At 40.8% G+C, this 25,099-nt stretch overlaps 1 protein-coding gene across 2 annotated transcripts in view; it reads left to right on the forward strand.

Annotated features, from left to right (window-relative positions):
- Positions 1-25,099, forward strand: part of FBN1 (fibrillin 1) — a 232,076-nt gene that overhangs the window by 22,745 nt on the left and 184,232 nt on the right. For both annotated transcript variants that reach the window (XM_045582776.1, XM_036442846.2), the window contains exons 3-6: positions 10,484-10,566; positions 12,927-13,025; positions 21,400-21,495; positions 23,579-23,674. In XM_045582776.1, coding sequence (XP_045438732.1) covers positions 10,484-10,566; positions 12,927-13,025; positions 21,400-21,495; positions 23,579-23,674 — 374 coding nt within the window. The remainder of the gene's footprint in view (positions 1-10,483; positions 10,567-12,926; positions 13,026-21,399; positions 21,496-23,578; positions 23,675-25,099) is intronic.

Here is a 25,099-nt window from a genome sequence, read left to right on the forward strand (position 1 = left end):
ATGTGTTTGTGTTTTAATAATCTCTACAATTTTGCCAGTCCTTGGGAAAGTACAGGATGGCTCTGGTTTGAGTAAATGGAGCAAATATGCTAGAAAAGGTAACTGTGGTGCCAGTCCTTGAACTCGTGGGGAAGGCCAAGGAGCCGCAGTGCTTTGGGAAGCCATTCTACAGAAACTGTGCGTTTCCTGGGTGCCATTGGTCAGATCCTCTGGGATGCTGGAGAGACACAAATCCGAGATGTGCTGGTTTGCCTGTTTTGAGGAAACCCTCCCTCATCCTTATAGAATCAAAGAGTAAAGTCCGGACTCGTTATCAACAGATACACCGCCCTGCACATTTAGATGGGAGTGTCTTTTCTACAACCAACTGTGGGTGTGGTGCCGGCAGGCCTGGCACAGGTCCCTCCCTTTAGAGAAGTGGATCCAGTGCAGCCTGTGGTGGCAAGGTAGCTGGAGCAGCGCCTTCCGAAGCCCAGGGCCTCTGGGTGTTCAGTAGTGTGAGCAGCCTCGGTGCTGTGAGTGTTGCTCTGCGCAGAGCTCCAGGAGTAGGAAGTGCCAGGCTTTAGTGGGATCAGGACGCGCTGCACTCCGCCTCTGGCTTTTGGTCTTCACGGTTCTTTCCTATCACACTGCCCCGGGGCTTTAAATTCTTCCTTTCTTTCTTTTTTCCAAAGTAAGTCAAACACACATGCTTCAGTCACCCATAAAAGATTCCAGAAGTCGGCAGCCAGTCTACAATGACCTCCCAGATTTGGGGAATTGCCTTTGCTGCTTTCCATTCTTTTAGCTTCTTAGTGTGTGTGTGTGTGTGTGTGTGTGTGTGTGTGTGTGTGTGTAGTGGGGGGGGGGGTGTCCTTGATACAGTGACCTAAATTCTTTGGTTCTTGAATCCTTGGGCTGTTGCATTTGATCAACACAAAATCCCCTCAAGATCACAGTTTAGGGCAGACAGCAAAAAACAGTTGATGCAACACCCTCTCTGTGCTGTGAGTTCCCTACTCAGCTCTGGGAACAGCCTTTGTCCAAACAGCACCTGCAGGCAGGCCTTTCCAGGCCACCCAGGGAACTCTGTGCTGTTTGTCTTTAGGAATTGGCTGTCCATGGTGGCTTCCTCTGTGGCCTTGGTCAGTTGCACCAACCTGCCAAAAGGAAATATGCACCAATTTGTGAACTGAAAGCTTTTGTTTCATTGCTTTTGGGATTTTGATCAGCTGCCTCCTGTATGCCCCCTCCCAAGGGTGATTGAGCTCATCACCAGAGCATGTGCCCTTTTGCTAAAGAAATAAGTAGAATCAGCTGGGACCGGTTTGGCTCCATGGATAGAGCATCGGCTTGGGGACTGAAGGGTCCCGGTTCGATTCCAGTCAAGGGCATGTACCTTGGTTGCGGGCATATCCCCAGTAGGGGGTGGTCAAGAGGCAGCTGATCGATGACTCTCTCATCGATGCTTCTAACTCTCTATCTCTCTCCCTTCCTTTCTGTATAAAATCAATAAAATATATATATTTTAAAAAGAAATAAGTAGAATCAGAAATTCAGATATGATTTTGTCTACATTAATTTTGTTTTTTTTTCCTCAAAGGAAACGTATTGATCCCTGAGTTGTAAACACTGATAACTTCACTGAGCAGAATAAATTAGTGAGCCCTGGCCGGTGTGGCTCAGTTGGTTGGGTGTCATCCCATGCTAGTTCTATTTCCAGTCTGAACACATGCCCAGGTTGCAAGCTTGATTCCTGGTGGGGGGCATGCAGAAGGCAGCTGATCGATGTTCAACTCTCACATCGATATTTCTTTCTCTCTCTCTCCTTTCCTCTCTCTCTAAAAATCAGTGAAAATATTAAAAAGGAGAAATCCTATATAATGAAAGCCTAATATGCTAAGTGTCTGGTCAACCGGTTGACTGTTCTACCATTCAAAGCATAATATGCTAATGATATGCTAAGTTGCTCAACCTCTTGCACTGACCACCAGGTGGCAGATGCTCTGTCCTGTAGGTTAGCTTGCTGCTGGGGTCTGGCCTATTGGGACTGAGCAAGACAGGCTGGACATGCCTTGGGGCTCTCCCATGGTCCCTCCCCAGCTGGCCAACCTCCCACATCCCTCCCAGGGGTCCCTCAGCCTGACTTGCACCCTTTCACAATCTGTGACCCTTTGGGGGATGCCAGAGAGCCAGATTTGGCAGGATCCCACAGGCCAGGCTGAGGGACCCCATTGGTGCATGATTTGTGTACCTGGCCTCTAGTAAATTAATGATCATCATGTCAGCAAGTAACCAAGGCATGAGACCATTATACATCATTGTTTAACTGCCTATACCTTTCAAATAGGCATGAAATATGCTCTCTTTAAATAGATTAACTGATAAGAAACAGTTCTCACTACTAGATAGACTTCCATGTTGGTGGCATTTACAGCTGGCCTATTTATGACACCAAAGGAATAGTGTTCATCTTTGTTAACTGTACTTTGTATTTACTAAGGCATTTATTTAGTTCCGTGTGCTTTTAAAGAGACTCCAGGATATTCTAGGTGTAATAGACACTGTTTCTCTGCTTAAAGAACTATTAGTCTGAGATCAGAGCAGGTGGGGGCAGGGCTGAGAATATAGACATATAATTATTTAGAATGTATAATTACAGTATAGCAATGTTGGTTTTTGAGAGGTATGTTTGGAATTGTGTTGATAGGTTGTAAGGTGTGTGTGTGTGGGGGGGATTTTCATCCGGGGGTAGGGATTAACAGCATGGAGAGAGATGGACTGACACATTAAAAGCAAAAGATGGGTCGGGACTGGTTTGGCTCAGTGGATAGAGCATCGGCTTGGGGACTGAAGGGTCCTGGGTTCGATTCCAGTCAAGGGCATGTACCTTGGTTGTGGGCAGATCCCCAGTATGGGGTGTGCAGGAGGCAGCTGATCGATGACTCTCTCTCATCGATGTTTCTAGCTCTCTATCTCTCTCCCTTCCTCTCTGTACAAAATCAATAAGATATATTAAAAAAAAGTGAAAAATGGGAGAAGAGTTTGGATTTAGCATGCGCATGTCATGGGTGTGGGGGCATGTGCATTAATGAGGGCTGAGACAGCAAAGAGGAGCAGAGCAGGAGAGTGAAAGTGAGGGTACAGGTGAAGAAGAGAGCGGCAGGTAGGTAGGCCTTCCTGGAAGAGATATGAAGCTAATAGTGAGATGTTTCACATTTTGTGGAGGGTAAAGGTCTATCTCTGGATCATAGAACAGAATTAATCACGGTGAACATATAATAGAAAGATACTTAGCTACATTGTCCTAATGGAGTAGAGAGGGATTAGGAAAAGAACGTGATATTGGTCCAACAATGAAACACCAGAATTTGGACAAGGGATTTGCTAATGGGGTTAGAGAATTTAAGAAGCATTTCAGCAGTGGGGTGAAATAAAACCAGCAACTCCTCTAAGCATCTGGGAAACGTTAAGTCATAGTTCAGCTAGTCTCCTTCTGAGCCTACTCTGGATTATGAGGCAAAACACCCTTGTCCTGGACTTTAGCTCTCTGGGTGACCTTGATGCCCATGTTCCATAGACAGTCGGTGCTGGGTCAACATACAGGCCTATCTTCTGTCACAATCAATGACTGTGTCTTAGTCACTTTTTTTTGGAAATAACAGTTTACTTATAATCACATGGTTACAAACTTGTTATTATTTTAGCAGCTTTAATTTTCTTAAACTTCATTTTAGCAGCTTTAGATTTAAAAAAAAATTCACAGGATAATACAGAGTGTTCCCTTTTACTCTAGACACAGTTTCCTCAGTTAGCATCTTATATTAATTTAATACATTTATTACAATAAATGAACCAATGCTGACACATTATTATAACTACAGTGCATTCTTTATTCAGACTTTCTTAGTTTTTTATGTCTAGGATTCCATCCAGGATACCAAATTGCCTCTAGTTGTCATGTTTTTTTTTCTTTTCTTTTGCCAGTTTCTCAGATGTTCCTTGTGTTTGATGACCTTGACAGTTTTGATGACTAGTGGTCAGGAATTCTGTAGATTGCCCCTTAATTGCGACTCCTTTGGAAGAAAGTCACTATGCATAGTCTACACATAAGAAATGGGAGTTAGGCTTCACCTCCCTGAAGGCAGAGTTTCTATATGAATTACTTGGAATCTCCAGCACAGGAGATCTTTCTCTTCTTTCCCATTTGTTTTTTTTATCCAATGATGTATTAATCACTATTGACTTATGAACACTTATTTTATACTTTGGATTACAATCCAATACAACTTTTGTTATTTTATCACTCACATGGTCCTAGCTTTGACCATTGGGAGTTACTTCATTTGCCTCCTGTGTCCCTTGACATGCCCCATCGTGGAGTTTAGCACTTCTTTACTTTATTACTTCCTGTTACTACAAGATGCTCTAGACTCCTCTGTGTATCTCTTGTTCAGTCCTAGAATCAACCATTTGTTCCAGGAGCTCTGCTTCCTTTTACTGGAAAATGATGTCAGAAACCAAGATTTGGGAGTTAGATCTGCTCATCTTTGTCATTTTTCTTCTATGTAACAAAGTGCTTGGCACATAGTGGGTTCTCATTGAATACTGTTCAGTAGCTTTGTGCTTGTGGGCAGGTGATTGCTTATGTACACCGTGTGTGCCCAGCATTGAACTTACTGACTACACAGGAAGGTGAGCTGTGTGATCTTGACTGCATTGAGTGTGAGATAGAATGTTTGGTTTTAAATGTCCTGAGGATGGAACTGAAGGGAGAGAGGGAGAAAGGAATGAAGGAATGAAAGAGGGAAAGATGGTTATTGGCTTTAGAAGAAAAGGTAATGGAGTTACTAATCTATTGGATATGGAAGAGAGAAAGAAGAGGTTAAAGGTTTTGCAAACCAGAATATGAAATTGTTCACCTCTCTGTTCTTTTGAACGGCATAAAGTCACTTAGAGAGGTTGGCTGGCTTTCTTCAAAGAAGGAAACCAGGATTGTCTACATCCCAGCCAGTGTTGACCCAGACACTCCAGAAATGGATCCCCGGGTCTGGAGAGCCCAGCTGAGGCTTGAGGAGGCCACGGGAGCTGTTTTCATGACCAGGGTTTGAAGTTTCATTACTCAAGTTGTTGTGACTGGCAGATGGGTTGGAACAGTCACATGTGGTATTCAGATCATTTCTGGGAGATCTGAACCCCTGTCTTCAGTGAGGAGGGCCAGAATACGGCACTGAAGTAAGAGAGAGCATTTGCAAAGTTTATTGGAGCAGTAGTGGGGTTCCTTTATCAGATGTATACATGATTTTTCTTTTTTATCTTGATAAAAATTTTGTCAAAGAACTAATACAGTCAAGATTTCCAATACATGTAGCTCATTTGTGTATTATAATTTTTTCATCTATCATACTTTTTACCCTGAACATTAAATTTTTATAAAACTTTGGAACAGTGGAATACTGCCTTGAGGCATATTACATGGGCAGTTAGGCCCTCTTCATTATGTAGGGCATATTCCTCTTGATATCCCTCCACAGTTATACTCATGGAGACTAAATCATAATTTCTACCCCTAGATTTAAAAAATCTGGCAACTCATGGAGCAGTGTCCACCTCATTCACCTTTATCTAATATTTAGTATTCTCCTTGCCTAAGGATTGAATCACGTCACAGCCTAAGAAACTCACACGGATGCAATAAGAGCCCCTGAACTTGTTTCTATTACCCCAGTCTTGTCTGGAAAGCCGTTTGCACTCGGGATAGGAAGCAGAAAGGCTATCTTGCTGTAAGAGAGGCCAGACTCACAGAAGTGGGTCCTGGCTAAGGAGTCTGGACACACTGCAGACATTTTGCACAGAGGCCAATTCTTGCAATAATGTGGTCAGACGTGGTAGAGCCCAGCTGTTTGCTCCATTGAGAGGGGCTCTCACTAGCCCACGCAATCTCTGAGCACTCTGTCTGAACTGGATCCAAATATCCAGCCTGCTGAGGCTCACCCATCCCCCAGGCTGATTGGAAGTGGGTTGTTGCAGAGCACAATATTCACAGCAATTTATGAGAGAAGTTACAGATCTTTATCAATTAAAAAAAAAGTAATATATAGTGGTGATGTGGAATGTAAATGTATTTCTTCCTCTCCCCCTCCCCCCATGAACTATTAGAATACAACTATAAGTAATTTATGCTTTATCTTTGGTCTATTGATGGACATGTTGAGATTTTTGTTACTCATGCCACCATGAAATGCCATCTTGTTTCCTAAATACATCTCTGCCTTAACATAGGGCTTAAGAGGGTATACTAGTATTTCTAAGTAAGGTTTCCTGAGTTCAAATCCTGTTCTCTACTTCCAAGCCATGGGACCTTGGCAATTTGTGTAACCTTCCTACATCATGGTTTCCTCAGTGTTAAAGACAACAGGAATAGAACTTCCCTCAAAGAGCTGCTATGAGGATGGGAGAAAGTGATGTATCTTTAGCATTTAGCATGAAGTTCTTTTGCCTTTAATTTGCTGAATGCTACTGCCACTTTCATGGGCTTTAACTCTGACTTTTTGTTTGTTTGTTTGTTTTGTTGGTGGAGGGCTAGTGGGTATGGCTGATGAAGTAAAAAGGAAGAGAAAGAGATTTATGAACACTATACTTCCATTTACACAAAAACGTAGCTTTATTAAAGACATATCTTCTTTGTTAATACTTGTTGTGCTAAAACCTTAAAGTCTTTCATAATGGAAATAATCCAACATGTCTACTTCAGACTTTACATGTGTTAGTGCTTTCCAACTTAAATAAAACACTCATTTATTTCTAGAATTAGAGCTGTTCTTTTATGTGCATACGTAGAACAGATGCCACCCAGCTTGCTTGAATGAGTTCTGGTAGTTTGCCGTTCTCAAGACCAAAGTCAGCAGAGAAGAAATCTTAACACCTTTGTAATACTTTGCATTTAGTCATAAAACATAGTAGTATTTACTGTTGTTAAAGGATGAATGAGATTAAAACAATCATCAGATGAGGATGTTGGTTGAAACAACTGAAATTAAATGATATACTACTTATTATAAAGGATAAAGTTATGAAACACAATAAAAAGTCAGAACATGCAATCTAAATAAGTCACAATTCAGCGTTATCTAGCATCTTAAGAGATGCAGTGAAAGGAAGATGTGATAACTCAAAAAGGGACTGTGATAACTAATAAAGCAGAAAGTGACTTGTTTATGAGATAAGATCTTTATACTTTTAAAGTAACTTGTAGCTTTAAATAAAAAATGATGGCCCTGCCAGTGTGGCATCATCCCATGCATGAAACAGTTGCCGGTTCAATTCCTGGACAGGCACATAACTAGGTTTCATCCTGGTGGAATGCATGCAGGAGGCAGCCAATTGATGTTACACTCCCACATCCATGTTTTTCTCTCTCTCCCTCTCCCTTGCTCTCTCTCTAAAAATCAATTTAAAAAATCTTTAAAAAAAAGACAATCAAAGTATAACAGTGTGTATTTGAAAAATAAACAGTTTTGGATGGGATTAAAGTGAGAAAGCAAGTCCACGGACACAAATAATAGTGTGGAGAAGGCCGGAGGGGTGGGTATGGGGGGAAGGGGAGTCAATGGGACAAACAAACAAACACAAACAAATGGGACATCTAATACTTTCAACAATAAAGATAATTTTTTAAAAACTGAGAAAGCAAAAGAATTCTCTTTCCACTTCCCCAGATCTTCAGCTCTTAAGGCAACATGTTTTAACCACTTCTGTTTTTAATTCTTCTCATATTTATCTGCACAGCACCATCTGCTTTGCCTGTATCTATATGCTTAGATGTAAACAGTACCCATTGGCTCCTTGCCATGAAAGATGGAGACACAGCTCATGTAGATATAACATCTAACATGTTGGTAGGTTGATTCAAAACACTAAAAGGACCAATAAAGAACGACACTATTTCTGTGATTTTTCAAATACTTTGGAAAACCTTTTGAATATCTTGCTTTGTAGGACTGAAATTACTGATTCTTTTTTCCTTAACTTTTTCACCCTATTGTGTGTATTGTTACTCCATAAATATACTCATTCTTGTCAGACAATATGTCCTGATTTTTGTTTGAAAAACATCGTTTCTCCAAACACAGGACACCCTGCAAAGGCTCAGGGGTCCTCTGAAGCCATTCCAGGCTTTGGTTTGGGGTTGGACTGGATCCAGGGGAGTTGTTGCAAATGGGCTATTGGTGGGGGAAAGTTTGAGGTGGTTGACTTTAGCCTGGATTGTCATTTTAGATGGAGAGAGCATTTATGAAGCTTAGAAGGGTTGAGTGCCCCCGTGCCCCCTCCCCTCCTTGTAGCTCCCTACCCTAACTTCTCCTCTCATCATTCTTTCCAAGATTTTAAGTTGCCCCAGGAAATTTTGGGGCAACTGAACTAAAGTTTTTGGCACTACTTCACAGGAGGGGCAAAGGATTGATGGCTGTTGGCTAAGAATTCTTAAAAACCAACATCCCTCCCTCCTTCCCTCCCTTCCCCCCTCCCTCCCTCCCTTCCTTTCATCTTCTATGGTTCCTTTGGCTGAGTAGGTAATTTAGGTTAGAAGATGATTCCATCAAGAAATCCATTACATTTTCATTGTCTTTTTCATACACTGAGCTTTCATATCCATCATTTCAACTAACACACATATTACACATATTTCATCCTAATGTGTAGAGAAATAAACTAAGGATCAGAAATAAACTAAGGATCAAGAAGCCCAGAGTGACGTGGATTTTATTTTCCTGTAACTGTGGGTATCAACTGTGTTTCCAAACTTTGGCTAAAGAAATAAAGTCATGTAATGTACATATAAGTCTCTATCTAATCATTTTCTGTTTAGCCTTGGAGAAGCTCTGGGCTCTTGGGTATGGATTTAGGGCCTTTGGCCTGGTCCTTCCATCTTTCTTCCTACTTCTCTTTCTGACCTTAGCATCAGTGAGCCTGAAGTATGCATTTTATCCTGCAAAGTGTTCCAGGTTCTCTTAGTCTGTCAGAGGTGTACAGGGCAGGGCAGAGACCTTACCTGCGTTCTCAATCCTGCAAGTGGTCCAAGTAGTGACTTCAGAGGAAGAAAGTGTGAGTTCACACCAACCGGAACTACACTTCAGCTGTGCATTTGTTTTTAAAGGCTTATGCTTGTGGAGCTACAGTGTACCAGAAAGCCTCGGAATAGCTTTTGGTTTGTGAAATTGATTGCAAAACAGTTGACCTTCCTCATTAGTCCCTGAACTTGAGGTACTAGCATGAATGTTTAGGCTTCACTTGTGGCCAAGTATCCTCAGCCATTGTGGAACTAGCTGGATCCTCACCCAGTTGCTCCTTAAAATTTTAAATATGGATCATCTGGGTTTGGAGTGGAGGCTTTGCTCTAAGATGTGTGATGAGTGTCTGTAAACAAGAAGCCCAGAGTGACGTTGACTTTATTTTCCTGTAACTGTGGGTATCAACTGTGTTTCCAAACTTTGGCTAAAGAAATATTTATGTGTTTCGGCTTTTATTTATTCTGAGTAATGTCAGAATTTGCATTCCTGTAATTCTGGTGAAGGGAAGAATGCAGTCATTCTTCCTTTTTAGAGGTGAACTGGGCCAGAGGAAAAAAATGTACAAAGCTTCAATGAATAGAAATTGAAAGTCTTACATGCAATATATTTTATGATGACCTTTCTTAACTAGATTAGTAGGAAGTTGATTATTTTTTAAATGTTTAGAAATTTCATACTGTTTTTTAAAAACATATTGTTATTGATTTCAGAGAGGAAGCGGGGGAGAGAGAAACATCAATGATGAGAGAGAATCATTGATTGGCTGCCTCCTGCACACCCCACACTGGGGATGGAGCCCACAACTCAGGCCCTGATCAGGAATTGAACCATGGCCTCCTGGTTCATAGGTCCATGCTCAACCACTGAGACAATTGGCCAGAAGTTTATTGTTTAAATTAGACTCCTATATAGCTCTATAAGCATTTATATTTGTATATTGGGATAGAAGGTAATGCATTTTGCATCCCTGTTTTTTTATTTCCTTGATGTACTGTATCCGCAGGTGATATTAAGGGATATCATTATTGATATCATTATGTTAAAGTGTCTCAAACTAAAAAGCCAGCATTGAGTCCCATGAGTTTACTTTTCTCTGTCTGCAAAGATTCATCCTGTTCTTTAAAAAAGTTTTTGTAATCCTTACCTGAGGATATTTTTTTATTGATTTTTTTAGATAGAGAGAGAGAAAAACATTAATTGATTGCTTCAGGTATGTACCCCGACCAGGGATCCAACCTGAAGCCTGGTATGTATGACAGGGAATTGAACCTGCAACCTTTTGGTGGACAGGATGTTGCTGCAACCAACTAAGCCACCTGGTCAGAACCATCCTGTTCTTATTACTCAGGAATTTTTGGTTTTATTTGGTCAGTGTCCTTTCTTAAAAAAAAATATGTATTTCTTATCATTAAATTTTGCTTTTGTTTTTGTTTCAGACCCAATGTCTGTGGATCACGTTATAATGCTTACTGTTGCCCTGGATGGAAAACCTTACCTGGTGGAAATCAGTGTATTGTTCGTAAGTAAATAGACGATCTGCTATTCTTCATGTTCTTCCTTTGTGGTTTGGTTGCATGGTGATTTTTAGTGTTTGGTCCTTTGTAACTGCATACCAGTAATACGTTGGAGTACCTTCCAGCTCTAAGATTTCCCTACTTTCTCTAAATCCAGTTGGAAAATACACTAATGGGGTCAGATCATTGTTATCCCTTAACTCGGTGACTTTTTTTGGGGTATTTCTGAGATACGGGAATAGAACCTTAGAGTACTGGGATACTTGGGTCAGTGTTGCATGTCATCACATATGCTGTGCCTTGTTGCATAGGTTATGTGATTATTTTGAGGGGATTGTGAAAGAAAGGTACTATTGCTGTTTTCTTTATTTTAACTTCTTTCTTGGCCACCCACAAGCCTACTCAAACGTTGTACGTTGAGTTTGTGTGGTCACAGCCACAGGCAGACCTTCCTGTTAGACAAAGGGGAAAGGAGGCAGATAGAGTGTCAGATGAAGACCAGTGAAGATATTAGGGAAAAATTCAAGTGACACCAGAGATTCCTCTGGGAACTGTGCTGAGTGGTACACCACATACCAGGCCAGATGTTATTTAATGGAGATACTTAAGTTAAATTAGTTATGACATCTGTTCTCCATGAACTTTTACAGTCATCATACCTATGAAATAAATTTCAGTTTTCAGAAAACTCCATTAGTATAATGGGAGAATTACAGCTGAAAAGACACTAAGCAGGCGTCTTCAAACTACGGCCCGTTGGCCACATGCGGCCCGCAGAGGAGTCTGATCCGGCCCGCCAGGTTTTTTGGGCGGTGAGCGCAGCCGAGGTGTTACAGTAGGAATTAGTAGTTCATATAGTCCGGCCCTCCAGCTCTCTGAGGGACCGTGATCTGGCCTCCATTTTAAAAAGTTTGAGGACCCCTGCACTAAGGAATCACTCAGTTTACCTTCTCACTTGGCTAACAGTGGTATGTAGATAAAAATAGACTATTTCAATAAATATTCACTTGGTGATCTGAAAAAATTAATCATTTTCTCCCAAATTGATTTTAGGCAGAAAGAGAGGGCAGGAGGGAAAGAAAAAAGAGAGAGAAAGAAAGAGGGAGGAAGGGAGGGAAGCAGGGAGAGAGAGATTTGTTGTTCTGCTTATTTATGCATTCATTGCTTGATTCTTGTATGTGTCCTGCTGGGGAATTGAACCCGCAACCTTAGCATATTGAGACGATGCTCTAATCAACTGGACTACCAGGCCAGGGACCTTTTCTCAATTTCTGAATCTGACCAAAAGCAACTTATTCCTTTAACACATGCCATGTATTTCAAAACCAAAGTTGAGTCAATAAAAAAGGGATATAAATGATATTTGGAATTTTCCAAATGAACTGAACAATAGAACTCTTTCCCTGGTGTTCTGTAGACTCTCTCAGAAATGCTATCCAGATACTTAAATAAATGTTTATAGGATCCTTTGACAGCTTTTTTTCTTAATAGTTTTCAGTCTCCATCCATGGATGTTTTGATGTTTCAATGCATTTTTCTATCAAGTGTATGTAGCCTTGCCATCTTATTTGCCTCTTGAAAGGTTGTGTAAGAATTTGAGGAAAGGATCATGCCTATGAGAATTAAAAATAGTCACCAAGTCTTAGTTTGGTGATAAATAGAAATCACTTGCCATTTGGACTTACTGTTTTGGCCACTGGCAAAGCACTCGGTACCGGTAAGATATTAGCCTAAAAACCAGCAGCTTCCTGGCTGCGGAGGCAGGACTGTTGCAGTGGATCTCAGACATCTGCTCTCAGACGGTGGACATGACTCACGATTGGACTGAAGGCAGGATCAGAGCTGCTCCATAGATCATATGTTCTCAACTAGCAGTATCTGACTTAGAGAAGGAGGCTCAATGGGCCCCAGTATTTTTATACAAATTATTAAAGATTAAGCATTTATGATGAACTAAACTTCCAAGAATACAGTGGTAATTTTTATATCATTACATCTTAAAGTTGATATAAAAACAAAATGCTTGCAGGTATGTAAGTATGTTTAGCCGCAGGATTTGTGTTTTTGTTTTTCCTTCATAGGATGTCTGGGGCCTCTGGATAGATGGATTGCTGCGGGATAAGCCAAGAGAGGCCGAGAACCACTGACATGGATAAGGGAGTTAACCAAATTTTATAGCCAGAGTTTATTTAGTCCAAGTGATTTGTTTGGCAAATGAATGAACCCGAGGCCTAAGGTGCCATAAGTCACGATGACAGAGTTAAGGAGGAGCCAGAGATCCCAGGCCCCTCATTTGAGGCCTGGGTTCTCGTCAATCAGTGTGCGCTGAAACCGTGTGCTAACAGCCCTCTGGTTTTGTTCACAGCCATCTGCCGGCATTCCTGTGGGGACGGATTTTGTTCTAGGCCGAATATGTGCACTTGCCCATCTGGTCAGATATCTCCTTCCTGTGGCTCCAGATCCAGTGAGTATAACCTGTTATTATATATATACAATATTATTTTATGTGGTTATGCCCTGTTTTCTCCTAAATTTGCATTTGGCTTTTCTCTTGCCTGCAATACATTTTTTTTTTTTTTTTCACGAGAACATCTGCCTTCTCTGTTCTGCCCAAAATACTTGGAATGACTTTGCTTAATCTGGCCTCCCATTTCCCTTCTTCACTCTTTATAGGGAAATTGCTATATGGGGCATAGTTACTATGAGTAATATAAAGATTATGACCTTCTGTGTAGCCATTGCCTTATTTATCTTTGCATCTCCAATGTAAACACCATAAAAAGATGCTCAATGAAATGGTTGTTTAATGAACATTTTGGCTCAACCTAGGCATTCTTCCTTGTGGTACTGAAATATGAATCTGATTAAACATTTTTTAAAAAAAACTCAAGACCCTTGCCTATGCAAGAAGAATATGCAAGAAGTCATTATGGCAGTTTCTGGGCATAATTTATTTTGAAGCACAAACATATTTTCCCTTTCAGAATTTTATCACTTTGTTCATGCTGTGAGCCAAACAAATATTTACAGTTCATTCCTCAGAACTTTGCTTGCTTGTTCTTTAAGTGTGAGGCCCTCCGCAGTGAATTAGGGGAAATGGGCGGGGGGGGGGGGGGGGGGGGGGGAGAGGTGAGTGGGAAGGCGGTGAGTCATTATTGGTTGTTAACAAGTTGAAGTTCATGTTCCTCAGCACCTTGACACTCCCCTCACAGTGTGTTCTGTTTCTGACAAGGTTTTAAGGGAATGTATTGCGAAAAGAGTTCATTCTCTTTGGTTTTCTGCAGTTAGAGACTTCAGCACAGTCCAGGTTCATCATCCCTTCAGAGTTCTGACATTTAAGTGTGGCTCTTCTAAGCCAGTTAACAGGATAAGGCAACTAGTGCTGGGGAGCCGGTGCCCTCTCGGTGCCCACTCACATACCTTGGCATTCATGGGTTGACTCTGCCTGAGACATCTGTAAAATTTTCCTGGCTAGGGAGCATGCCAGGTTGCATGCAGGGCAAGATGGAAAGGCTGGGGGTGGGAATGGGGACAGTTAATGGCCCCAGAAGCAACTTTTAACCAATGACAGAAGGAGAGTGCTAGTGCCCTCGCTTCCTTGCCCCTCAGTTTGCATCACGATGAGGTGTATTCTGCACTGTCTCCTGAAGTTCTCCACTTGAACACAGTAGGGATAGGCTTGATAATGTACTTTGTTAGCTTTCTTCTTTTCCCTGTCTCACTTTCCCACTCTCCTATCAGCGTTTCCTTAAATTACCTCCAAAATAAACTACTCACATTCAAATAATTGTCTCAGAACTTGTTTCTGATAGAAACCTAGAACTACACACAGACAGATTGGGATAAGAACACCTTGGGCTGGGACTCATTTGTTTATTGCACTGAGTATAGCTTATTCTTATTTCATCTTAGCTTGGTTTTGAATGTATGTTTTCCAAGCAATAGAAGGTTCATTTGTCATATTAAGGATACCCGAGTGGGAGGAATAGAAAGAGGCAGAGAGGTCAGGTGGCAGCACAGGAACATGTTGGAATCTCTATCCTCATCAGGATGGCCCTCAGGCTGCTGCTGAGGAGTGAGAGCCTCAGGGTTGGGGGAACAATCTACATATCAAACTGGGAATAGACCCATCTCTCAAATTGGTCTTGAACCAACCAGCAACACTGCTCTCCTTTGGGGGAAAAAAATAAAGCCAGATGGCAAAAACCGAGTAGCCAGCTGGAAAGACCTTCATTGATAGTGTGAGCTGCTAATGATTTCTGTCAAGTAATGACATCTCTGTCATGAGAGGTGGAGATAGCTGTTAATAAGACCAGAAGGGAAAACTGTGGTCCCAGTAGACTTCTTGCTAGCAATGAGGTGGGAGGAATGGTGAGTCTTGTGCCCAGATTTAGGTTAGAGATGGAAGTTTAAGACTTCTGGGTGATGTTCTCTGAAGAGGTTTGGGTTCATCTATGGTGCTTGGACAATGGGCAAAGTAGATCGTAGATGAGAATAATGTGAGGAGGAGGATTTGGAGCATCAGGATCTTTGAGGCATTTGGAGCCTGTAATATTGTTAGTTTGGACTCTACGTGAACTCATATTTTCTAAATAGCTTGCATTATTAATGATGGCAGAATGTTTTTCATTAAGGTGGCTGGGGATGATCAGAACCCATTTCTGATCTTTTGAAGTGATGTTCTAGGGAAGAGCTATACCTTCCTATGGAACTTCCTGGCCATGTTGTGGTAGACAATAAATGTGGATGAATCACATTGTTAACTCTCATGCTAGTAGAGGATAACCCAGCTCAGTGAAATGTTTGCACTCACTACCTGTGGTTCTATGAAAATGGCGTAAATTTAAATCATCTCACCAATTTTTTCGATTAGATGTTTTACGCTTGTTTTGTGATAGATGTCAAGAAGGGGCAGGCTAGTTGTAGGACCTCCAAAGCCTTAGTTTTCTCACTTGAAAATGAAAAGAAAGAAAGGAAGGCTGTTCTTCTAGGTCACATGTGTCAAACACAAGGCCCGCGGGCCAAATCCGTCCCGCCAGGCCTTGCAATGTGGCCCGCACCGCGCTGTCATCACTGCACTCCGCTGCGTTTCCATCACAATGACAGTTTATGACTGTTCAGTAAACCATTCGGCCCGTGATTTAGGCTGGATTTTAGATTTTGGCCCCTTCTCTGATTGAGTTCGACACCCCTATTCTAGGTTGTTTTTGACTTGAGTGTCCTATGAATCTGAAAATTGGAAATGACTCTTTAGTGGTCTGAGAAATTGCTTTCCCAGAAGGTCCAAAGTGCCAGTCCACAGTTCCTTTAGATACCAAGGACATGGCTTCCCTTAATCTATTGGGCGTCATCTCACCGGTCATTGAAGCATCAGAGTAAAAAGAGAAGGTTGGCTAAACAAGGTTATAACAATGGATTTTTTCAACTTTAATTTCAGCTCTCTTAGGACCCTTCTCTATCTATGAGTCTCTGAGACTAGATGGACTCTGAGTAATCCTAATTCTCACAAAGATCTGTCATGATGGACTGATCCATGAATTTGTCCATCAAAACTAGTTTTACACTGTTGACAAAAATTAGTTATCTTGTCTGTATCAACAAAAAATTATTTCCTAAGATTTGATAAGAATTGTATTAAGACTCTATGTCAATTTGGGAAGTATTGGCATCTTTAAGCTTTGTTAAATTTTATCATTTTCAATTCACTTCAAATTCAGTGAGAATTTGGTGTGCTTGTACTCCCAATAGGAATCCAACCTCTATGGGTATAAGAAGGCTAAGGCCAGGGTGACAGTTCCAGAGCAGCATGTTATTGGGTCTGAGTGAGCGTGGTGCAACAACATAGTGAAACTGCAATGACTCCCAAGCATGGGAAGGTGCTGTAGCTAGTCTGAAAGAAGTGACCCTTTGAACAGTTTTTCAGGGAAGGGTGGGGTGTATATGGTCAGGGAGGAAAGGAGTGGGTAGACTGATCCATAGAAACAATTCAGTTCTTTGCTTTCTAGTGTATCCTCTATGGAAGTGCCTTATCTTTGCTGTTGTATAACTTGCCTTTCTCTGGCCCCTTTCTAGCTCTGCTAGGTTGTTGGTTTTTGTGTGTGTGTTTTGATTTGTTAATACTCATGTGAGGGTATTTTCCCCCCATTGATTTTCAGAAAGAATGAAAAGAAGGGAGGGAGGGGGAGATAGATGGACTAGAGAGAGAGAAACCTTGAAGTGAGAGAGACACATTGATTGGTTGCCTCCTGCATGCACCCTGACTGGGGCTGGGGATCAAATTTGTAACCCAGGCACATGTCCTTAACTAGGAGTCAAACCTGCGACCCTTTGGTGCGTGGGCTGGTGGTATAACCTCTGAGCAACACAGCCAGAGTTTATTGAGGTATTTCTTTTTGTTGTTGTTGTTTTTAAGATATTTTAGTGAAGTTGCTCCTCTGAGTAGTGTGTCTTTAGGCAGCACGGGATATTTATGCACTTAAGGAAAATGTTATTGCTGTTATCTCTTCCTGTGAAAATCTTTTTTTTTGTCTTTCAATGATTCTGGTTGCCTTATCAACTGTTGTCTCAGGCAGAGAGTCAAGAAGTCAGTCCAATTGTTTGATTTGCCTGTCTTGTGCTTTTCCTAGTTCCTAAATTAAAATCACCTGCTCACCATACACATACTTATTTGCAAATTGCTCCCAGGGTTCTGTCTGCCCCTGGGCCTGCCAAGATAATGGCAGGTTTTGGAACCATTTCCAACCTAATGCATCCCAAAGAAAATCGTTACCTGGGTATTTAGACCTTAGTGCCAGCCTGGCATATCATGTTCCAGTAGGGTGCTCACATTGTTCTCTTTGGATTGGTTATTTTAAGAATTAATTTGTACTGGGCTGTGATCTAAAGAAAGTTTCCTCTACTCCTCCTGATGCCTGTCAGATGGAAGGCATTCAATAAGTGTGGGATGACTGAAATCTGGAACAAACATAAAATTCATAGGTACATGGATACAGGTTAATTCCATCTTCAAGGGGAAATCCTCACTGGGCCTCATGAACCTCAGGTGGCAGCCTGCACACCGACACTTGGTATTTAGAGCATCCAATAAAGAGCTATTATTTTTTACTTGCCATTTGTTGAGACATAGAACTTGATCTCCAAATTGCCAGACATCTGGAATTCTTGTACACATCAGAGTAAATTTAGAATATGCATCAATGGCAGAACCCAATAAAAAATACAAGCAATTGGTGTGCATATACTCTCTACACTGTTCCTGTTGTTCGGTGAGGTCCTGGGTGCCTGCTTTCCCCTAGAGATCTAGAATGCAATTTCTGTCCTGCCCAGTTTCTCAGTGGATAGAGCGTGGACCAGCAGACTGAAGGGTCCTGAGTTCGGTTCTGGTCAAGGGCACATTCCTGGGTTGTGGGCTTGGTCCTCTTTGGGGAATGTGCAGGGGGCAGCCAATCAGTGATTCTCTTTCATCATTGATCTTTCTCTCTCTCTCTCTCTCTCCCTCTTCCTTCCTCTCTGAAATTAACGAGAAAATATTTTTTTAAAAAGAGTGCAGTTTCTTTGGTAAACATCTTTAGGGCAAAGCAGGTGCGATTAAGATCTGTTCTCTGTTGATGAGCTTGCTTCCCTGGGGCCAAGGACTCATGGCTCATTGGTTTATGTGGACCCCTGGACTCACCATGCCTTCGTGTTTCACAAGTCTGACCAAGTTGTTTTTTATTTTAAAGGAGAAAGAATATTTCATGCTTGAAAAAGTTCACTAGAAACACAGAAAATATATAAAAGCATATGAAAGAGGTTTTTTATTATATTCATTAAATTTAAATATAAACTTATTCTTCTTCGAAAGAAGAATTAATTCTAGTTTCTAATTTGAACACATAATGTAAAGTTACTATGTAATCTGCTGTTAGCTTTTTATCTCAAAGTAGCTAAATGGCTTTGCTGCTCATGTGGGAATGGAAATTAGCTTTTGGCATGAGCTACTTTAATTGAAATCAGTTTGTGGGTTGAGTTCCTCTGCTGCCTGACAGATGACATCATTTCCTGTGCCTTTCCCAGTCCTTGCTGTTTTGCTAAGATAGGATGGAGCTAAGTTTAACTTCGAATTTTAAAGCAGCTATACACCTTTTCCTGACCTACTTAGAGTACTATCCAAAAATTTTCAACAAATCATTTCCTTAGTGTGCTTAGTTAAAAGCATTTTGGCTGAGACGTTTTAATGGAAATATAGGAGCCTAAAATAACAGTTTGTTTTAATCAGTTTCCTGGGTTGCTTGACTTCTATAACAATTCTTTAACAAAAGAGTTATTTCTGCTTTTACACATGGGGAAATGAAGATAAAAATATTTTCACTTTTTGGTGCTCTGTGAGGCATAGTGAGTGTTGAGTTCGGCCTGTATAAATGCTTAGGACACAATGGGCAAATTCCCAGTCTCGCTTTTTAGCATAGCTCTTGATATCATTATCAGGTAGCACAATTTACGTAAGTAGGTGTTAATTTAGTAATTTTTTAAAAAATATGTTTTTATTGATTTCAGAAAGTAAGGGACATGAAGAGAGAGATAGAAACTGGGGATTGAGCCCACAACCTGGACCTGTGCTCTACCCAGGAACCAATCCGTGACCTCCAATTTCATATTAAACCACTGAGCCACACAGGCTAGGCAGTTTTAGAAAAGTTTTTACTGCATCTACAAATAGGCTTGCATTACTCTGAGCATTTATGAGATATAATTAATGATCATAATGCTTCCCACTTTCAAGAGCTTTCAGACAAATGGGCTGAGGATGGGAGAAATAATTAAAAAAATAATTTTGGTGACATAATGTACATTTCAAAATATAGGTATAAGGTACTCTGAAGTCAGAGGGAAAGGAGGGGAGGGATGAGAGAATAGAATTGAGGAAATGTCAAAGGAGAAAAGAGATGCTTGCAGTGGGTATTGGAGTTAGGTGGGATTTCAGATTTGGTAACAGATGCAGTGATGATCACAGGTATGCTTTATGTTGGGGGTAGAGAGTTATGCTCAAAAGACAAAGAGGTTAAAGAGGAGAGTCCATGAAGAGGCCAGTGCAAATGAAGTGCCTGGCATTTTGCAGGGTATATATTAGGCACTCGGAAATATTTGTTGAGTGAATGAATGGCTGATAAGGAGATTGGGAACTGAGTCATAGGACATAGTAGCAGTTTACAAAGGAGCCTGAAAGGTGCCTGGGGCCTTCCTTTGATGCTGAGAGATGGAGGTTGCTCTTAATATAGTAAAGAGAGTGAGCCTTTGATGATGTTTCAGTCAGTGTGTGACATGTTCTTGCAAAAGTGCGCCACTTTCAATGTGACTTCACTCTTCGGTGCTCTGTGAGGGCATAGTAAGTGTTGAGTTCTGGCCCCTTCCTTTCCCTGTTGTCATGCTGAGATTTGTGCAGCTCCTTATGAAATGGCACTTTCTCCTGGAGTCAGCAGCTGCTTTTTGATCCTCACAAGGCTGCTGGAGTCTTCTCTCTGCTCCTGGGAGAAGATAGGGCCTCCATGCTCCAGGAAGACTGAGCAGAAGAAAGAGCATAGCCCCTGATGTCTGCTCTTGCACATAGAAGGATTCTCTTCTTTTTCTTTCCCCCTTGTTAAAATTCTTTAATGTAATGATTTTTTAAAAATTTCTTTATTGATTAAGATATTACATATGTATCTTATCTCTCCTTGCTCCCCCAAACCACACTCATGCCGTCACCACCACCCCTGGTGTCTGTGTTCATTGGTTATGCTTATATGCATGCATAGAAGTCCTTTGGTTGATCTCTCCCCCTTACCCCTACCCTCCACTACCTTTCCTCTGAGGTTTGACAGTCTTATCGATGTAAAACTGTTGAGCCTTTTTCTTTAGAAATTTACTCCCACTGCTTGGAGGACAGGACAGAGTAAGGCAGACTTCCATGCCTGGCCTGGCCTTTTTGTGTAGGGATGTGCCACTGAGGATTGATGATGAATTCAAGAAAGCCTTCAGTCTTTTCCAAGTAGAGTAGTTACTATTTCTGGAGGCCTAAGGAACAGCCTGGGATTTTGAAAGTGTTCTTAGCATACCCGCACCACTACAATAGAGACAGCCTAAACTCTAGAGAAATGAGAGCTCATGACTTGCCATCACGCTCATAGGTGTCTTTTACTCTAGCTTTCTCTCAGGTCTGCTGGCCTGCCTGTGGTCTTTCTATCCTGGGCCCTGAAGCCCCCACTTCTGTAGGTGACAATTTAATGAAGAATGAATTTCTAACACTGCAGGTCTTATTTGATTTAAGGTTAAAGTTGAAGCAAGCAGCTCTCTCTGAGCCGAGTGCAGCAGGTCTCTATTATCAGGAGTCTCGTGACTAAATGCTGTTGTAGGTTTTTCCCCTTCTTTTTTGTTGTCGCCAAAACTTCTTTTAACAAAGTTCCTTGGACTTTCTCACTCTGACTGTTTTCCTGGGCACCTAGCTGGAATTATAAATCTTTTAAAAGAAAAATTATTGCCATGGTAATCTTGCCTCATATGGTTACTCAAACCACTGCTTTCTTGGTATAAATTACAGAAATTATATTGAGCGGTAAGTTCTGCTAAATTAGGGAAGTCGGTTGGCATGATTAGAGTAAAAATCAAAGAAACAATTACATTGTATTGTAAATTATTTTATACATACAAACGATAAGATGTTTATCATTGCCAATTAGGTTACTTCTGAATAAATATATGAATCTTGATAAATCATTTTATTTCCTCTTTAAATCACTATAGATCAACTTCTGTGAACTGTTGCAACCTATGTACTTAAATTGCTAAACTAAAGCATTCTTCTTTTCTTTTTCCTTTTCAAGTCCAACACTGTAATATTCGCTGTATGAATGGAGGTAGCTGCAGCGATGATCACTGTATATGCCAGAAAGGATACATAGGGACTCACTGTGGACAACGTAAGTATACCATAGCTGTAAGTATTCTAGATGTTAATCCATGTAGACAGACATGTGGGCAGATATACAGGCCAAAAGAATACAGAGATAAACACCAGTGGATTTTCTTTGATTACCTGGGACATGACTTTTCATAGATGTCCAGTGGCTTATTGGTGAACAGGTCACTTACTCTGCACACTTAGCACCAAATTTCTGATAGGAACCTTGGGAATGGGTAGTTTGATTAATTTTCCTCTCGTTTGTCTTCACCAGCTCACTTTACCTTATCCCTTTGGTTTATAGTCACCACCAAAGGTGCAGAATTGTTATTCATTCCAGCTGTCAACCTTCCATTTGATCACTGCCCCCTCCACCTGAATTTTCAAGAAGCATTTCAAATAAAGAAATCAATCTCATCTTTCTCCTTAAATGTGTCCTTTCTCTTGATCAATGGTATTTGCATCTCTTTAGTTTCCCAATCTAGATTCTGCTGCTCTAATAGGTATCACATGGTGTTCAGTTTGTTGGTTCATTCACAAACAGTTCATTGTGTTTGCTCCTTTATAAGTCCTTGTGCTTTTCAGAAGAAAAAAATTCCTTTTCAAAACGTATTTTTATATCACACCAAGCTAAAGATATATATATATCCTGAAAAAATTTGGAAAAGTTCAAAAATATAAAAAATAAAATTATCCATAACCCATCATTTCAGATATCCCATTAGTCTCTTAATATATATTTGGAACATGAGATCTTACCCTATGCATACTTTTTCATACTACTTTTTGTCTAAATATTTTATTAGAAGTATCTTCCATGTGATTAAACATTTAAACATACATTTAATGGCTGAATTTCATTACATGGATGAATTCTTAAGTATGTGTATTTATTATGTTGTTTCCAATTGGCGAGAGAAAAGGGGGGCAGCCTCCCCAGTGTGGGACACCCTTCAGCTGAGTCTTGAGGGCCAGCTAGGAGTTCAGTTGTCAGATGATGGGAGATGGGCCTTCTAGGCAGATGGCCAGCATGGGCCACAGTGCTGGAGCGTGACAGAGCATGAGCTGTTGAACATGGCGGGTGCTTTGGTGTTGCTAGAACTTCTGTGCTAAGGGGAGTTACGGGAATGGAGCTATTGCATGGAATGGAAGATATGGGCCAGGTTTTGAGGATCTTTATGCATACCATGTTTTTGCCCAAAGTAGAGCCAGGAAGATGAGTGAGATAACAACCAACAACCAAAACAACATTATTCAGCTACTGACTTACTTACTCTGTGCTAGGCACATTTCAGACTCTTTGCATGTGTTACCTCATTCACTATAACAATAGCCCTAAGTTCTTTTGAGTTTTAAGCACAGCAGTGATTAGACACACACACACACACACACACACACACACACACACACATATATGTATATATACACACACACACACACACACACACACACACACGCACACACACACATATATATATATATATATATATATATATATATATATAATGTCTTATGAAGTGATTTCCCCGTTAAGCCTAGTACCCGTCTCACACCATACCTACCTTGTTTCCCCGAAAATAAGACAGTGTCTTATATTAATTTTTTTTCTCCCAAAGTTGCGCTAGGTCTTATTTTCGGAGGATGTCTTATTTTCGGGGAAACATGGAAGTTATTACAATGTTATTCACTGTGTTCCCTATGCTGTACTTTACATCCCCATGGCTGTTTTTATAATTGGCAATTTGTATGTCTTAATCCCTTCCCCCTCTTAACTCTCCCTCTTAATCCTCCTCCCTCTGGCAACCCTCAAAATGTTCTGTGTATCTTTGAGTTCAGTGATGCCTTTTATAAAGCACCATTTTGGATGCAGAACTGAAAGCATTGCTCCTATGCTTCCTGGAATGAAACTGCCAGTGTTTACACAGGTACAAACTCACCTACCCAGGTAGTCCTACCTAAGAGTTGGCTGAGCTAGAACTATAGAATAACTGTTTAAAACACATTATTTAGATTTTTTTTTATTGTTGTCCTTTACAAGGAGCAGAGAGTGTTATTTCATTAGCATTAGAAGGCCTCTCAGCTCCTCTCTCCTTGTTTTTCAGCTGTCTGTGAAAGTGGCTGTCTCAACGGTGGCAGGTGTGTGGCCCCAAACCGATGTGCATGCACTTACGGCTTTACTGGACCCCAGTGTGAAAGAGGTAATTTGTAAAAAATGAATTGGTATACAGATGTTCTGGTGGCTACAGCTGTTACTGATTTGAATACACATTGGATTTGTACTGCTGCTTCATGACTTTGGCTGATTATTGAGGGGCTTTCCAAATTGTCACTGGGAAGGATCCTAGGATGATAAGATAGTGGTCTTAAATCTTGTATGCCATTCAGTTATTCTTTCCAATGGACTCAGGACTCCAGAGTAAGCATAAGTTCCAGTTGGCATCCAGATAGAAGGGGAATTTCCTGTATTGAGCTCATTATTATCTTAGCAAAGTAGAGAAATGGTTCTAAACAAAACATAAGTATAGAAAAGGGAAAATTCAGGATGAAGAAAAACACACCTAAAGATCTATTAGGACCCGTTGGAGGCTGTAGTGGCACAGACGCTCAACATTCAGAATCCACTGTAGAAATATCGGGTGCCTGTTGCGGCAGTGTGTGGCTTTTCCAGCACTCTGCACCTGCTGACGCGTGTCACCATCCTCACTTTTGCACCTGAGGAGGTCACACACATAATAATAAGCTTTAATTTGAATGTGAATTTTCTGTGTTCAAGCCTAATGCTTACTCCTGCTCCTAATACAAACAAATGTTCTACCTAAAAATGCAGATGTATGGAGATGTGTAATGTGCTTGAGTTCCTTCCCATCCATGAAACTATGGTTCTTTTTATCATTTTGTCTCCAAATTCATAGCCATTTTCTTATTGTTCCCAGTTTTATAGTGAAGGTTTAGACCAGAGGTGGGCTGTATAAGGCCCGAGAAATCATTTGGTCTGGCCCTGCCAAGGCATTAGGGGTGAGTTAATTAAAGGTTAGATCAAATATAGTAGGCTAATTTTCAAGTTGATAAATGTGTATGGTTCACAAATGATGTTATAAATATCCAAAAGGCCTTTGACAGACAAAGATTCACACCTCTGGTTTAGTGAGTTCATTTCACCAAAACTGCAAGAATACTGTACTTATGAAAAGTATTCATTGAAAAATACAGGCAGTCCTTGGGTTATGTTGGACTCAACTTACGTCATTTTGTGGTTATGATGCCATCTCCCATTTATTTATTTAAAGAAGTTAAATCATTTCCACATATGTACATATGTGCCTTATGTTTTTATTATTTATTTACCACAAAGTAAAGGGCAGGAATTATCTTTATTTTAATTTTTTTTATTGTTTCCCGTCATTACTGCTGTGCATGTGCTCCCTGTGAGTAAGTTGGCACCTAAGTAGGTGAGTTCTGACTGACAGCGAAAATCACGTTATGTTGCGCCATAGGAACGGATCTCCGACGTAACCCCAAGACTGCCTGTACTCATAAACCTTTTAAACTGAATCATCATTTATACCCAATGTTGTTAATATTGGGTATATATGTTTTTATTTGTTTTTAAAATGTTTTTATTT

Source organism: Pipistrellus kuhlii, unplaced genomic scaffold (genome assembly GCF_014108245.1).
Source record: "Pipistrellus kuhlii isolate mPipKuh1 unplaced genomic scaffold, mPipKuh1.p scaffold_m20_p_1, whole genome shotgun sequence".
NCBI classification, from domain to species: Eukaryota; Metazoa; Chordata; class Mammalia; order Chiroptera; family Vespertilionidae; genus Pipistrellus; species Pipistrellus kuhlii.